We start from the raw sequence: 15,716 nt of genomic DNA on the forward strand, positions 1-15,716 counted from the left end.
AGGGCGTCGCGAGGGTGATTGACAGGCGGAGCTGACCAATGGGCGCGGCGGATGGGCGCGGCGGGGGGCGGGGCCGGCGGGCTGCCAATGGGGAGCGCGCGCCGCCGCCCCTCAAATCAGCGGGCTCAGCCGGCTGTCCCCGGCACGGAGTTGTTTGGCGGCGGGCGGGCGGGCGGTGCAGCCGGGCGGGCGGGAGGAGGAGGAGGCGAAGGGGAAAGGGGGGGGCTCCCCTTTGTTGCATGGGGGTGTCCAGCCGGGGCTGAGGGAAGGCAGGGAGGGGGTCGGTGCCTCCCGCTGCCCCATGGCCCTCGCTGAGGGGGCGGTCGTGCCCTACGCCGTGGAGCTGGGGCTCACCGTGCTCCACACGGCGCTCTACGCCGCGCTCTTCCTCTTCGCCTACCTGCAGCTCTGGCTGCTGCTCTACTACCGCGAGCGGCGGCTGAGTTACCACACGCTCTGCCTCTTCCTCTGCCTGCTCTGGGCAGCCCTCAGGACCACCCTGTTCTCCTTCTACCTGCAGAATTCCCTGCAGGCCCTCCGCCTCCAGCAGCCCTTCGCCCACTGGCTCCTGTACTGCCTGCCCGGCTGCCTCCTCTTCTCCAGCCTCTGCCTCCTCAACCTCTATTTCGCTGAGGTAAGTTTTGTCTTTGGGCGAAACCTCTCCCAAATTCCCCTTCCCAAACCCTCACCCTGCGGGACAGCGGGGCTGGAAGCTCCTCTTCAGCCACCTCTCCAAACTTGGAGTGCCCTGGAGGCTTTGGGGTGGGATGGGGATGTGAGTGTCCAGGTGAGGGTGGGAGGCGATCCTGGGGCTGTGCCCTCGGAGGAGGCTTTGGGACAGGCTGAGGGGATTGTGCCCTGAATCCCGGCTTGGAGGGAGCACAGGGATCTGCCCTGAATCCCGGCTTGGAGGGAGGCACAGGGATAGTGCCCTGAATCCAACCCTCGGTGCAGACTTTGGGACAAGCCAGGGGGGTACAGGGGTTGTGCCCTGAATCCCAGCTCGGGGGGGAGGCGCAGGGATTGTGCCCTGAATCCAGGCTTGGGGAGAAGCACAGGGATTGTGCCCTGGATCCCAGCCTGGGGGGCGGGGTGGGATTTGGGGGGGGGGATGGTGTGAGCTAAAAGTGTGCCCTGAATCCCACATCAAGGGTTTGGGGTGCCGGGCTGTAGCCTGACTGCAGGGTGGGGGGGAGCACAGGCACATGCCCTGAATTTGGGATTTGGGGGCTGCAGGGAGATGCCCTGCTCCCAGGTGGGGCTCTCCTCTTTGCAGCCCACATCCATGGGGGGGGTGTTTGTGAGGGGGCGTCACTTGAGGGACTGTTCTGCGTCTTTTTTTCATTGATTCCCCTCCTGCAAAGGGGACCAGAAAGTGGCAGCAGCAGGGGCTGCTCTGGCCTGGAGTGATGCCAACCATTACGTCACCAGCCAGAGCCTCTTCTGCTATTGTTGCTGCGCTCCCTCCTTCTCTCCATCGCTCCGCTGCGAACCGGGCTTGTTGTTCCGCAGCTTGTCAGACAAAAAAAACCCGAGCTCCCTCACACAACAGCCCGGGGCAGCCGAGGGGGACCCTTCCCAGCACCAGGATCGCTGCTGGGACAGTGCGGAGCCGCTTGTTATTGTCACCGAGCTGTGTCCCTGCTTTTCTGGGTTTCCCATCACTCGTGTTGTGATTTTTTTTTTTTTTATCCTCCTTTCCTTAGTCCTTCCACTTGTCTTTATCTCCAAAAGCCCTGGCTCTCCCCTCCCCATCCTCCTCCTGAATATTTTGTTTCTGCTCCAGTTTCTCGTGAGCAGCCCTCTGCTCGCCTGCCTCCCGGTTCGCTGCCTATTTATGAAACAAGTCACCACTTTTTCCTTCCAGCTTTGTTGTTGTTGTTGGGATTCTTTGCTCTGCAGCTCTCAGCTGTTCCCCAGCCTCACAAAGGAATCGCTAACACGCAGCGAAATCGCTCCGTCGCTCCGATGTGTCACCCACGGGAGTTATGATTTCATTTTCCCCAGGACACCAACGTTCACATGATACTTGGAGCAGTGGGGTTGTTGAGCTGGTTTGCTTCTTTCCCCCCCACTCTTTTCTCCTGATAAACACCTGGAAGCTTGGGGGGTGAGCTGCCTGTTGCAAAAGGTGTTGGTGGAGTGGCAGTGGAATAACAAATGGTGCATAGAGTGCACAACTGCATCTTGTCTGCTCCAGGGAGCCTGACCTCCCAATTGCTCCAGCCAGGAGGGGTTTGTGTCCCTTGAAAGGCAGGGATTCTGTGCTCTGCTCCACAGAGTGGCTGGATTTCTGTTTTCCTCTAGGTCACTGGATTTGACAGCAGATTTGCCTCTCTGCAGGCTTGTTTAAAGGCTCCCTTAAACTAAATCCAAACAGATTCCCAGGCTTCTCCTCCTCCCACGATATCTGTTTTTCAGTGAACTCTGCATATATCCCACTTCTTTCTCCTTGAAGACCTAGAGCCAAGGGAAATCCTGTCTGAGGAAATACGAGCTCCGAATCTGGAGTGGGGAAGGATAAAGTGACTTACAAAAATGGGTCTGCTAGCTCAGCTCCAGGATGGGCCTGACACTTGCCTGGCACAACCAGGAGGGGTGACCACCACTCTGTGGGGTTTTTGGGTAGTGAAGCTCCAGAGGCTTGGAGGAAGAGGGCAGCTGGATGGAAAGCCTCTGGTGTTTTTCTGCCTCCCGTGATCTAGAGGTGACTGGTGTGTTTACTGGTGTGAGTTCAGCAGGATGTGCCCATCCATCCCCAGTTTTTAAGGGCCACTTGGCAGCAGCCTGGAGAAGGGCACTGGGCTTCTTCTGCCCTGGGGGTGGCATCCTGATCCGAGATGTCCTCGGATAAAAGCACGGGCTGCTGCTGTGCTGAAGGCCTGGCTCATTGTCCCTGTGCACAGAGCCTCCTTTGTGGAGATGCTGGAGAAATGGCATCTGGGGAAGAAAATGGCCTGTGCTGTTATTTGAGCTGATCTTGCTTGATTTACGGAGCTCCTCAGGCTGTGTAGAAGCTGAGGATGGAATGGTGGTGGGGAAGAAGCTCCAGGAAACAGATACTCATGGAGAACTGGGATGGCTTGACACTCCAGGCTGTTTTGGGGCTGAAATTCAAATTTGCTAAACTGCCTGGTGTTCCTCCTTTCTCTTCCTATCCCATCTTGGTTCCTGAGGGGATGCAGAGACCTGACAGAATGAGTGTGGGATGTGTATTTCTTTTTTCATAGAATCCCAGAATGGCCTGGGTTGGAAGAAACCTTAAAGCTCATCCAGTTCCACCCCCTGCCATGTGCAGAGACACCTTCCACTATCCCAGATTGTTCCAGGCTCTGTCCAGCCTGGCCTTGGACACTTCCAGGGATCCAGGGACAGCCACAGCTTCTCTGAGTACTCTGTGCCAGGCCCTCCCCACCCTCCCAGCCAGGAATTTCTTCCTAATATCCCATTTTACCCTGCCCTGTGGCACTGGAAAGCCAGTCCCCCTTGTCCTGTCATCCCACGCTCATGTCCAAAGTCCCTCTCCAGCTCTCCTGTAGGCTCCCTTCAGGTACTGTTTCCACCTGGAACATCAGAAGGTGTGATGCCTTTAGCTTGGGAGCATCTCTTCCTTTCTGCTTCAGCTTCTACCAGAATGAGTCCTTTCCTGGCAATCTGGAGTTCACAGACCATCAGGTCAGAACTCCTCAGATCCACTCCCAGTCTTGCTTCAATAGCTCAGATATCCAGCCTAGGATGCTTCTTTGCCTTGCTTTTGGAGTATCTCCTGTGCTGCCAGCTGGACACCTGCTTGAACAATGCCACCTTTCCCAAGAGTCTGCCACTTCCTGCCTTTCCCCAGGTCTTTTTCAGGAGCATGGTACCTGGAAATGGAAATATATGGAGGGAGTTGGAGGGGCTCAGCCTGGAGAAAAGGAGGTTCAGGGGGAACTTTCTGGCTCTGCACAACTTCTGACAGGAGGGGACAGCCAGGTGGGGGTCAGGCTGTGCTCCCAGGCAATAGGGACAAGAAGAAATAGCTTCAAGTTGTACCAGGGGAGGTTTAGATTGGATATTAGGGAAAATTTCTTCATGGAAATGGTTGTCAGGCATTGGAAGGAGCTTCCTGGGGAGCTGTTGGATTCCCCATCCCTGGAGGTGCCCAAGGAATGCCTGGATGTGGCTCTCAGTGCTCTGGGCTGGTGACAAGGTGGACATCAGGCACAGGTTGGACCTGATGGTCTTGGAGGTCTTCTCCAACCCAAATGATTCTGTGAGATGTAGCCACACCAGCCTTCATCTTAAAGGCTTCATCCACATTCTTGAGCACTTGGCACCGCTGGTTCTGCTGGGAATCTGCAGCTGGCACAGGGATGAGTAAGGAATGCTGACATGGTGGCACTGATGGCATGGCCACGGCCCTTCACTTGTCTGGGTTCTTCTAAGTGCTCCATCTGATGAGATGACATCAGCTCTTCCATCCCTTCCTGCTCTAATTGCACTGGAGCAGACAGGCATGGAAAGAGCAGCCAGCCTGGGAGATGTTTGTCTTTATTATCCTGGATCTTCCTGCCTTCTCCCATGGAAAACTGGAGAAGTCTCCATCCTCCACTGCACTCTTTCACCTTCCTTGTGTAGCAGACACCTGGCAGTGCCCTCTGCCTCAGAGGGACAGCTGGTGGGGATCACTGAAACTCCAAACTGCTCCATCCCATAGCTGATGATTCCCATGTTTCCCAGATGAACAGGTGGCCATGAAGGGGACCAGCTATTCTAGGAAAGGAGGGAACATGCAAAGTTGCAGTCTGTGTTCATGATGACATGGAATGATCTCAGTATTAATGAGGATGATGAGAGATCCTCATAGGAAGCTCCAGCTTTACCTCTGTGGGTTGCAGAGGGGTTTTCACGCTTGTTACAAGGTGTAATCCCAAAATAGTCTGTGCTGTGCTCCCATTATCACATGTGGTGTGAGAAGGGATCTGTCTGGGGATGTTCCTGCAGCTGAGCTGTGGTGGGGCAGGGCATGGTGGTGTCTTTTATCTGGAGAGCCCAAACTTGTGTTGTTTTTATGAAGCAAAAAAGTATTTGATTCCAGTGGATAATAAGTTCCTGACTCTCCTGGATCTTTCAGATCCTTGAGAACAGGTTGGTTTTGGCACAGCTTAAGTGCCTCACTGTTAGGGTTAAGCTCCTGCTTTGTGCAGGAACTGGAAGTGGTCCCTGGATTCATCTGTGGTATCTGGAATGTGTCACTTGTCTTCCCTTAGCAGCTGTGACACCTCCAGTGCACCCTCTGAGGGTGAGTGTGTGCTTTAAACACACCCTTAGCAAGTTCACTTTCTGGGCTGTGATGTGAGCAAGGAAATCACTTTTATGGGGTAAATCCACTCATCAAAAACCTAAAACAGGGTCTTTGAGGTCTGTAGCTCATCTCAGCCTCACCTTCTGGCTCATGTGGAGTGCTGAAAGGATCCATGGCTCTGGAAAGGCACCTGAGTATTCCAAACTGCTGTGAAAGACTTGCTTAGGAGTAAATGTTCCCAGTCCTGCTGCTGTGGGCTGCTGATACCTCCTGTTTTCCTGCTTGACTTCTGGAGCTGGGCTCAGCTCAGATCTGAAGTGTTCACTTTGCAAGGATTGCTGCTCCCACCTTGGCCTAACACACCTGCTGAAGCACAGGGGTCTGATTTTCCTATTTTTCTGAAAAACAGGATTGTTCCTGAGCTCTCCACACTGGATTTTTCACAGCAGAACCCTCTGCCTCAGCTGTCCTTGGGCTCTGAGAGCAGCAGAGCCCCGTGCAGGAGGCTCAGAGCTTGTCTCAAGGATAAGAACCCAGAGACACCCTGTGCACACTGGTGGTGCCACCTCCTGCCCCAGTCGCTGGGAAGGAAAGGCAGCCTTCAGATAACTTATCAGCCTTAATAACTAAAACCACCAAAACAGTGGTGTCTGTTCCCTTCCTGAAGTTAGAGGAATAACTGTCCAGGGGCTAATAAAAGTGTAAAGCTGGAGCTGTGGTCTCCCTCTGCTTTCCATGGCAGCGAGCCAAGCATGAGGCTCAAATTGCTGTTGCACTCTTAACCCTGACTCAGCTTTGTGTGCCTTAATCCCCGGGGCTGCAGGGGAGGGTTTGGGGAGAGTGTCCTGCCCAAACCAGCATCTTCCTGTGAGCCAGGGGCACTTCCCTGGGCTGTTCTCAGCTGACAACACAACATTCCCAGCTGGAATACAAGCCAGGGACTCTGCAGTGCTGAGGTTAGTGACAGCTCTTCTGGGAGTCACAGCAGAAGTACAGATTCCTCGGATGGATTTCTGTGGGTGCTGAACCAGGAGTTTCCCAGCTGGATGGCACTGATGCCTGTTTTGACAGGACAAGAGGAAACAGCCTCAAGTTGTGCCAGGGAATATTTAGACTGGATGGTAGGAAAAAATTCTTCACTGGAAGAGTGGTCAGGCATTGGAACAGGCTGCTCAGGGCAGCGGTGGAGTCCCCATCCCTGGAAGTGTTTAAAAAACTGTGGATATGGCACTTTAGGGCATAGTTTAGTGGTGAATGTGGTGGTGCTGGATTGATGGTTGGACTTGGTGACCTTGGAGGGCTTTTCCAACCTCAGTGATTCAGTGATTCCGTGACACTCCCAAAGTGCTTGAATGTCACCTACAGGCAAACAAAGGAGGATTCAGGGATATTTCTGCTTTGGAGTCACCACGTGGCCCTTCCAAGGCCCAGTTTCCTGTAACTCAGATGAGTTTCAGGGCTCAGAGTGGATTGTTCCACACTCCTGAACTTCTCTGGGCCAGAACAATGGGACAGAGAACATTCCTGAGGCTGGATACCTCCCTCTGCTGAAGAACTGCCTCATTCCCCACTAAGTGCTTCTTGAGCTCTTCCTCCCTCAGCCTTGGGAAGAGGAGCCAGGCAGTGCAAGTGGCTCTTGGAAGAGAATCCCTGAAGCTGTTCAGTGTCCTTTGAAATGCTTGGAGCCACTGCAGTGGCTCAGACAACGCTCAGATCCTGAAATGTCTCTGGAAATCCCATTGGCAGCAGCCTGATTCCTGGAGCTCATGTGCCATTTCTACCTCAGTGCTGACTTGGAAGCAGGAGCCAAGGAATCCCACCAGGATAAAAGCTGACTAAGGATGCCTGGGAGGAGATGAGTGATCTTCATTGCAGCCAGTCTGGAAGCTGACAGGGAAGGTTTCTTGTGGAAGAAAGGAAAGTGAACCTCCCCACCTGTGCAGTGATCCCTCAAGTACAGGTGGGATCTGTCTGGATGTCTCTGCCTCTTCCCAAGTTCCTCCAAAGTCTCTAATTAGGACACAAGTTTTGCCTGTGACTGAATGTGACCTCAGCTTTGAGATCCTTCCTGGTGGGGTCTGTACCTGGAGCTGCATTTTCCACAGGACACAACCCAGTTTCTGCCATGGCTCTTTTCCTGCTGCTGTCCTGAGCAGTGGGAGCACTGGTTCCTTGTCCCTTTGCAGCAGGAACTCCCATCTGAGCTGTGACTTGGGACTTTTTGCACCTTCCTAAACTATCCCTACTTCTCTAACAAGGAAATCCAACGTGGTTGAGGTCCTGAAATAGCCCAAAACACTGGGAAAAGGAGATGTATTTTGGAAGGACTTCAATGACTTTCAAGTGCTGCACTTCCTTCTTTTCTTGAAGTCCTTAAGGTGTGGTGTTAAAGTCCTTGTCACATATGGGATGTTAAATATGTTTATGGTTATTGAGTATCTGTATTTGGGCTGGGCTTTTACAAGATAAAAACTACCAATCTTTTGGGTCCAGAGCAAGAGTTGGTGCTAATAAATAATCCAAAGTCCTTGAAGATGTCCAGCTCTCGTTGCCCCGTTTATCTCTTGATTAATTGGAAAGGAAACTGTAGGTCATGTAAAGTAACCCTGTGCAAATCTTTCCTCCAGGTCATATTCAAAGTGAAATGTGCAGCTGAATTCAACAAGTACAAGTAAGTACTGCTGTCCTGACCTTCCCTTCAAAGCTGGTCCCAGGGGAACTGGCTGCAGTGCTGGGAATGGGGGAGTGAGACCCCAAAAAGGCTGAACAGAGCTCTAATTCCATACCTGTGCCCTGGGGAAGGAGCACAGTTGGACCTTGGAGCAGGACTGGGAGCTCCAGGGGTGCCAGGGAAGCTCAAGCATCCCACTTGCCCTGCATGAACTCTTAAGGTCACTCTGAGCTGTCCCAGCCTAGGAAAGCTCAGCAGAACAAGGCTTGAGCAGTAGCTGAGCCCCAGGTTTGTGCAGCCCAGGTGCTTCCCAGGGAAAGCCACACTGGCAAATGCAAGCTCCAGTGGCTCTCCATAAAGGAGTTGCAGTGGTTGTGATGACTCATGGCTTATTGACTGGAGTTAATGCAGAGCTGGAGCAACACTTAAAATCTGCAAGATAAGAACCTGACTGTCAGAAGATGAGTCTTGTAACTCATGACTGCTTACGCTGCTCATGTGTTCTGAGAGCAGCTCCAGCAAATCCTCTGCAGCCTTGGGCTGTCGATACAACCCCTGAAATTGCCTGGAATGCCTGAGCTTCCCAGCGAGCAGAGCACTGGGAGGGTCAGCTGAGACAGGAGGGAGGTGCAGAATGAACCTGGCCTTGTCTCACTGACCATTTTCCATTTCACATTTTCTCTCCAGGGTCCTGTTGTACCTGGGCTCCATCCTCACCAGCCTGCTGTTCCTAGTTGTGAATTTAACCTGTGCAATGCTGATCCACGGTGAGGTTCCAGAGAAGCAGCTGAGGTGGACAGTCCTTGCCCGTGCCCTGGTCAACGACAGCCTCTTCATCCTCTGTGCCATCTCCCTGGCCTGCTGCATGTGCAAACTGGGAAAGATGTCTTCAGCCAATGTCTACCTCGAGTCCAAGGTGGGTGAATGCCTTGGGAACTCCCACTGGGACTGCTGAGCTGGGTCTGGGTGTGCTCACTCAGGGCACTGCTGGCCTGGTGGCACCTGAGCTGCTCTTGCTCAAATTCTCCTGCCAGTGGGGAGGTGGCAATTCTTGGATTCCTCCCTCCAGAAAGTGCATGCTCCCACTGTGGGAATGATGTTTCCTGCGTGTTTTAGGGGAATACTTCATCTGCAGGTTTAGCATAACAGATTTATGAGCTGCTTCTGCTTTTTAAGTGTAGAAAAGCCTTGAAGAGAGAGTTCTCTATGAGCAGCAGATGCAGTTTCTGCAGTGTGGTGTTACCTGTGGCAGTTGTGTCATGATTCCCTGCAAAGGGGATCCCCCAGAAATCCAGTTTTAGCTGGGCTCTGCTTGGACAGGATGAGATGTCCTGGATGAGATGAGCATCTGGGAATGGGAGGAGAAGTTGCCATGGGTCCTGACCCAAAGCAGGATGGATGAGGGTCTGAACACACAGCTCTTTTCCAGCAGGTAGGAAAGTGGAAAAGCCACCAGCAGTGTGGCAGGAGGCTGCAGTCAGCATCCACTTGAGTGCCTGGAAACATCTGAAGCAAAACCAGAGCACCTGAGCACAGCCAGTTGAAGCTGAGGCTTTCTGTAAGAGATTTCTGTCTCTTTAAGTGGCAGAAGGCATTGGTGGCTTCCCAGAACCCAGGATATGTGGGCTGGGACTGGTGTCCTACCTGGCTCCTCTCACAGCTGTCCAGAGGCTGCAGGTTGCATCCAGATTTGCAGGGAGCCAGGAGCAGAGAACCTGCTCACATCCCTGCTGGCCTGGGCCTGCTCTCCAGCTCTGACTGGCTCTGGACACTCATTAACTCACCCAGTTCACCCAGTGCAGGAACTTCCTCTCCTTACATGCCCCAGGCTGCCCCTGGGCTATGTGCAGCGTGCTCCAGGGCAGCCTGCTCTCCACTTGGATACTCACCCTGACTGCCTGCTAAAGGTCTCTGCCTCCCTCCCCTGCCTTGGAGGCATCCCTGATGTTGTGTGTGTGGAATTGCTGCAGATACAGGGTAGGGATGAGCAGAAATGTTACACAAACCCTCCAGAAGCTCATCCTGCCCCCTGAACTCAAAGCCACGCAGCAGGACTGGAGGCTGCTGCCTCCACACTGAAGGTGGGAAAGCTGGAGCTGTGGGAAAGGCTGGACTGCAGCCAGCTCCTGTCCTGTGGTCCTTGTGAGCTGGAGATTTGCTTCAGCAGCTTTGTTGCCCATTATGCTGGCCTGAGCACCACAGGCTCAGCTTCCAGTGACAGCAGGAAGTGTTCCTGACCCTCGGTGCTGTCACTTGTCTGTTGGCACCATTCTCCTGCTGACTCTCAAGACTGTCCTGAGCTCCAAATCTAGGAAAACAGCTGGCATGTTCCACTGGGATGTGGAGCAGGCCAGGGAGATGAACTTCCCCAGCAGATTCTCTGCTTAAACACAAAGGCAGCTCAGGTGCTGAGGGGTGTTTGTCCCCTCACTGGCTTGGTGCCTCCCAGCAGCCATTAAAGGGCTTTATGGATGAATTTTAACAAAACCTGGTTTGTCCCAGAATCCCAGAATAGTTCGGATTGGAAGGGACCTTAAATCCCATCCAGTTTCAACCCCCTGCTACAGGCAGGGACACCTTCAACTAGATCAGGTTGCTCCAAGCCCTGTCCAGCTTGGTCTTGGACACTTCCAGAGATCCAGGGGCAGCCACAGCTTCTCTGGGCACCCTGTGCCAGAGCCTCCCCACCCTCACAGGGTGAATTCATTCCCAATCTCCCATCTACCCCTGCCCTCTGGCAGTCTGAATCCATTCCCCTTGCCCTGTCCCTCAAGGCCCTTGTAAATGGTGTCTCTCCATCTTCCCTGTGGGTTCCCTTCAGCTACTGGGGTTCAGGCACTGGATCTTTCTGCCCTCCCCAAATATTTGGGCTTCTTTCCTAGACAAACGTGTGCAGTGTTGGGGTGCTGAGCTGCTGCCAGTGAAAGGGCAGGGTGAACATCTCTCCAGAGTCTGATGGGGTGTAAAGTTGATTTTCCCTGTGGTTGGTTGTTGGCCTTGTGGAGAATCCCAGAGGAAGGCAGGGGGTGGAACAGCATCTCCCTGGATTTGGGAGCTCCCCAGTTTGGAGCTGACTGATGAGATCCTGTAAGTGACACTCCTGTGTCTCAGATCCTTCCCTGCCCCCAGGCAGCTCTGGCTGTGTGGCTCCTGCAATGAACTCATCACATGAGAAAGCTCTTACCCAGCTCTGAATATTTTAGCAACAACATACAAATGTTCTGGGTCATTCTTGTCTGCACAGCTGCTCATGCATTCAAGGCAATGGGGAAGAACATCACAGCTCTGTATTAAAACTCTTTTTATTTCTTCCTGTCCTAGGGAACATCTGTCTGCCAGGCTATTCTGGTGGGATCTGTAGTGGCCCTCCTGTATTCCTCAAGGGCTTGCTATAACCTGGTAGCTGTGGCCATATCTCCAGACAATGTTCCTGGTCCTTTTAATTATGGCTGGGACAACCTTTCAGACAAGGTGAGTGCCTGTGACCCCCAAAGCAGAGCCAGTGAAGCAAAATGTGGTCATTCCTCATCCTGTGAGGGTGAAAAGGGGGCTTGGGGGGTGTCTGGGTAGCTGAACCCCCACATGAGCTGCCTTTCTGCTTCACAAGCCCTGTTGGCTCTCTCCACCCAGCAAACCTTAGTCTTCCTCTCTCCAGCCACTTCTTCAGGAAGGATTCCCTGTTGTGCTCTTCCCTTTCAGCCTGCCAACTCTTCTTTTGAGGGAGAGGAGGGACAACTCAACTAGAGCAGAAAAGCAATGTTTAATCAGGCGTGGCTGTGTGAGAGGGAGAGTCACTGGTGTGGGCAGTGAGCTCCCAGTGCCCTGCTAGCACACTGAGCAGAACCAGCTCACCCAACCCTGCAGCAGCCAGGTGAAGGTCACTGGGCTGCTTTAGGGATTCCTGCCTTTGAAGGGCTTCTCTGCACTCCCAGTTCCACCTTCTGGGAGCTCTGTGGGTGGCTGGGATCACCCAAACCCCTCTGCCTTGTACCCACAGGTGCACGTGGAGGTGAGCAGCGAGGAGTACGTGGTGTTTGGAGTGGTCCTGTTCCTCTGGGAGGTGGTGCCAACCACTTTCGTGGTGCTGTTCTTCCGCGCTCAGAGACTGAGCCAGAACCTGGTAGGCCTGAGCAAGTCCCCCTGTACTGGGAATGATCCCCCCTGGGATGATTGTTGGGAATGTTTTGCTTCTGGCCTAACTCCTTTCTCCTTGGCAGACTCCAGCAGGGATGGTTAACAGCCACAGTTACAGCTCCAGGGCCTATTTCTTCGACAATCCAAGGCGCTACGACAGCGACGATGACTTGTCACGGCTCGGGGCCAGGGAAGGAGGGTAAGTAGAGGTTGTGTTGCTGCTCTGTTGCTTCCCCACAGGGCTTCTGCTCCTAGGAAAAACATTCTTGTGGTACAGGCAGCTTGGGCAAACTGGATGAGGCAGGAAGGCTCTGACAGAGCTTTTGTTCCCTTCTGCAGCGCACAAGGAGCTGTTTTTGTTAGACAGAAGTGACCAGCTCAGAGAGGTCCATGTGGATGGTGCTCACAGGCAGTGATTACAGACAGGACAACTCATCCAGGAGGGCTAGGATCCATTTCAGAAGGCTCTGAAATGATCTCCAGAGGATTTTTTCCACTGGGAAGTGAGCTGGTGAAGTCTTGAGTGGGAGCTGAGACAAAACTCTGTAGGCAGCTCTGGTGAGGGGGAGAATGGTCAGGTATCCCCAGTAAAACTGTACAGGACAACCTGGCAGCCCTGTCATCATGGAATCATGGAATGGTTTGGGCTGAAGGGACCTTAAAGACCATCTTGTTCCACCCCCTGGGCAGGGACACCCTACACTGGACCAGGTTGCTCCAACCTGGCTTGAAACATTTCACTTCCTTTCCAAGTCCTCCACTTGCTGCCCAACGGTGCAGTGAGTTATTCAGAGATTCTGGCTCCTCTTGACCAGTGCAGTGGGGCCTGCTACTCTTCTCCTTGTCCCTGTTCCATCAAAGCCAAATTCCTTGGAGATATTGCTCCTTCAAACTTCAACACCCTGACCAGTGCTGGCAGCAGAAGTCTGGAGGAGCCAAACTACTCATCCTTAAGAGTCCATGCCTGTTTTTTCTGTCTGTCCTGCAGCTTGGCCACCCCTCAGTGTGTTTTTTCTGTCTCTCCTGCAGCTTGGCCACCCCTCAGTGCTCGGGCTGCTACGGCTCCCTGGCCGGGACGGACGGTGGGAGCGCCGCGGACAGCGCGCCCTTGCTCTGCGCCGCCGGCGGCTCAGAGACCAACCACCACCACAGCTCCCACCCTGCCCCACAGAACTGAGGAGGCTCCCTCTCTTCCCAGAGTGGCACTCGTGTATAGGATTGTAACCTGGTTTTCCTCTTTTCCTCCTCTTCCCCCCGAAGCATCTAACTCATGACACAAACATTCCACTACCTGCCGCAGCTGTGTGCAGGACTGAGCCCGGGGCTGCGGGCAGTTAAGTCAGAGAACTGTGACTTTAAGGTACCATGTAGCAAAGTGAAGCTGAACTCTCTGGAAGCTTTTTTTTTTTCCTTGGTCTGGTCTTCAAGATGTTGGCAGCTAAATGCACCAGAGCTTCCTCACTAGAAAAGAAACATCAAATGCATATTTGCACTTTTATCTGCACACTTGGAAGGAACGAATCTTGCTTGGGCCGTGCTTGGCCTGAGACTGTTCTAGTTACTCTTTTAATTGCACATCCAGAGCTGGGAGAGGCACTGTCTTCCTGCAAAGACGCGTTCCCTGAAGGACTCTGCATCCTGCCTCCCTGGGAGTGGGGAGCTCTGTCCAGGCAGGGCCCCTGGTGCTGGATGCTGGAGTTTACTGTGCCATATTCCCACCTGGCAGGGCTGGGTGAGGCCTCGGGGCTCGGGGGGTCTTGCTCTGCCTGCTGGTCCCACCTGGCTGCTGCCCTGTCCTGCCTGGGCCTGTGGCTTGGGGCTGAGGTCAGTGCTCCTGCTGGCCTTGTGACCACCCCGCTGGCCCGTGGCAGAGGGACAGGGCTGGCTTTTCCCTGCAGGGAGAGGCTGGAGCTGGCTCAGCAGGAGTGTGTGTGCAGGAATGTGTGTGAATCCAGGGCTGCTGCACCCCTGGGTGCTGGGAGCAGCCCTGCTCCCCCTCCTCCTTGCCCACCGTGGGGCTCCCCTCGTCCCCCTCAGTATTAAATTGCATTTAGCAGATAACCAAGAGTTTTAACCCGAAGTGAATGTGAACTGCTGGGTCCCCACTGAGGTGCAGGGGGTGTGTGGCTGCCTGTGGAACGTTGCTGTTGCAGAGGGAAGGGGCAGAAGCCACAGGGATCTGATCCTTGGGCTCCTTGCTCTGCCCTCCCACTGCCCCCACAGCTGCAGAGTGCACAGGGTGGGAGTGCTGGGTCAGGCTGGGAGAGTCCCTCTGTCTTTCCTTAACCAAAATAGCTGAGTTTGACCTGGCCTGGGCTCTTGGAGATGAGGCTTGGTGTTATTCCTGGCTTGTCCCTGAGCCAGCTGTGGGGATGAGCAGAGCAGCTTTGGATGAAGGCACTGGTGCAGGGAGGAAGCTGCTCTGGCCATGGGGCCAATCCACCCTGGCACTGCTTTTAACCTGCCTCCTGCTGCTCCAGCCTGTGTGACACTGGGGGACAGGGAATGGGGTGCTGGGACAATGGCCTGGGAGCTGGAGGTCCCCCCTCACCCCTGGAGCTTGTGCTGAGCTCGGTGTCACTTGTCCCACCCTGAGCACTCTGTCCCTGTGTGTGGCCTGTGCTCTCCCTGCTCACCTCCTTCACTCGTGCTGCCCCAAAAAAGCAGCAAGCCCTGCTTCTTTTTTGGAGAAGGCAAAGATGGCAACTCTCAGCACATCCCTTGCTCGAGTTCCTGACCCAGAGCTCCACCCTGGCTGCTCTCCTGGCAGGAACAGGTCGCTCTATCTCAATCCCTGCTTGGCTTATGGCAAAGCTGGTGAAGGGCCAGGCACTGTCACCCTTCCTTCTGCTCCCGTAAGTCTCCAAAGACAGTAAGTGACACTCGTGGCCCCTGTTCTTGCTTAAATTCCAAAGCACTAGGAGCACTTTAAGTTTTACTTTGGAGGGAAAGGAGTGTAGTGCAAAAAAAAAAAAAAAAGAAATTAAAAAACCTACAAAATCCAAGGGCTACAGGCTCATTGTTCCTCTTGCACTGAAGCACACACCCACACTACGATCTTCCTGGATTTGGGATGGCAGGTCAGGGCAGTGAGCCTCGTTGCTGATGGACCCCTGAGCGACTGGCCAAGCGTTTGGGTTTTACTCCTTTGTCCGGTGGATCCCCAACTGACCGCTCCTCCCGGGGCTGGGCCCGTGTTTTACTGAAGTAATTTATAGCTGAGACGTTTCAATGACTTTTTAAATGCGTAGTTGCCTTTCATTAAACTTTCTTTTGGGTTTGGTTTTTTTTTCTTTTGGTTTTTCTTTTTTTTTTTCTTTTTTTTTTTTTTTTTGGTATGGTTTAACAGTGTTCTGGCTTTGCAGGCAGGCAGCAGCTGCTGCCCCGGGAGCTGTGGCCAATGAATGTACCTATTTGTTCTTCACTAAACTGTAACCAAGCACTACTCTGTTGAAATAAATTTAAAAAAAAAAAAGACTTTCTGTATTGAGTTGCTTGAGGCCTGTGCTGGGATGGCTCCCAGGGTGACCCAGCCAGCTCCAGGTGTGGCCCCGTGGTCCCCTGTGCCCTGCCAAGACCTGGCACAGCTGACTGCTCTGGGAGCTCTGAGGGCTGAGCTGGGGTGTC

General features: G+C 53.6%; 1 protein-coding gene across 1 annotated transcript; it reads left to right on the forward strand.

Moving 5' to 3' along the window:
* The first annotated feature begins 202 nt into the window (after positions 1 to 202).
* On the forward strand, positions 203 to 15,579 carry GPR137C (G protein-coupled receptor 137C). The gene is made up of 7 exons (XM_085060970.1): positions 203 to 634; positions 7,912 to 7,955; positions 8,643 to 8,871; positions 11,277 to 11,426; positions 11,953 to 12,075; positions 12,173 to 12,288; positions 13,119 to 15,579. The coding sequence occupies exons 1-7, from the start codon at positions 302 to 304 to the stop codon at positions 13,264 to 13,266; spliced, it is 1,143 nt and encodes a 380-aa protein (XP_084917096.1). The 5' UTR covers positions 203 to 301; the 3' UTR covers positions 13,267 to 15,579.
* The last annotated feature ends 137 nt before the right edge of the window (positions 15,580 to 15,716 follow it).

Source organism: Lichenostomus cassidix, chromosome 5 (assembly GCF_008360975.1).
Source record: "Lichenostomus cassidix isolate B80296 chromosome 5, HeHo_3.0, whole genome shotgun sequence".
Taxonomy (NCBI): domain Eukaryota; kingdom Metazoa; phylum Chordata; class Aves; order Passeriformes; family Meliphagidae; genus Lichenostomus; species Lichenostomus cassidix.

Excerpts from the sequence above, each read along its gene's own strand:
- GPR137C (XM_085060970.1), top strand. The coding sequence starts at position 302 with ATGGCCCTCGCTGAGGGGGCGGTCGTGCCCTACGCCGTGGAGCTGGGG. Across the intron at positions 7,956-8,642 it reads GCTGAATTCAACAAGTACAA|GGTCCTGTTGTACCTGGGCT; the intron begins GTAAGTACTGCT and ends TTTTCTCTCCAG. Across the intron at positions 12,076-12,172 it reads AGAGACTGAGCCAGAACCTG|ACTCCAGCAGGGATGGTTAA; the intron begins GTAGGCCTGAGC and ends TCTCCTTGGCAG.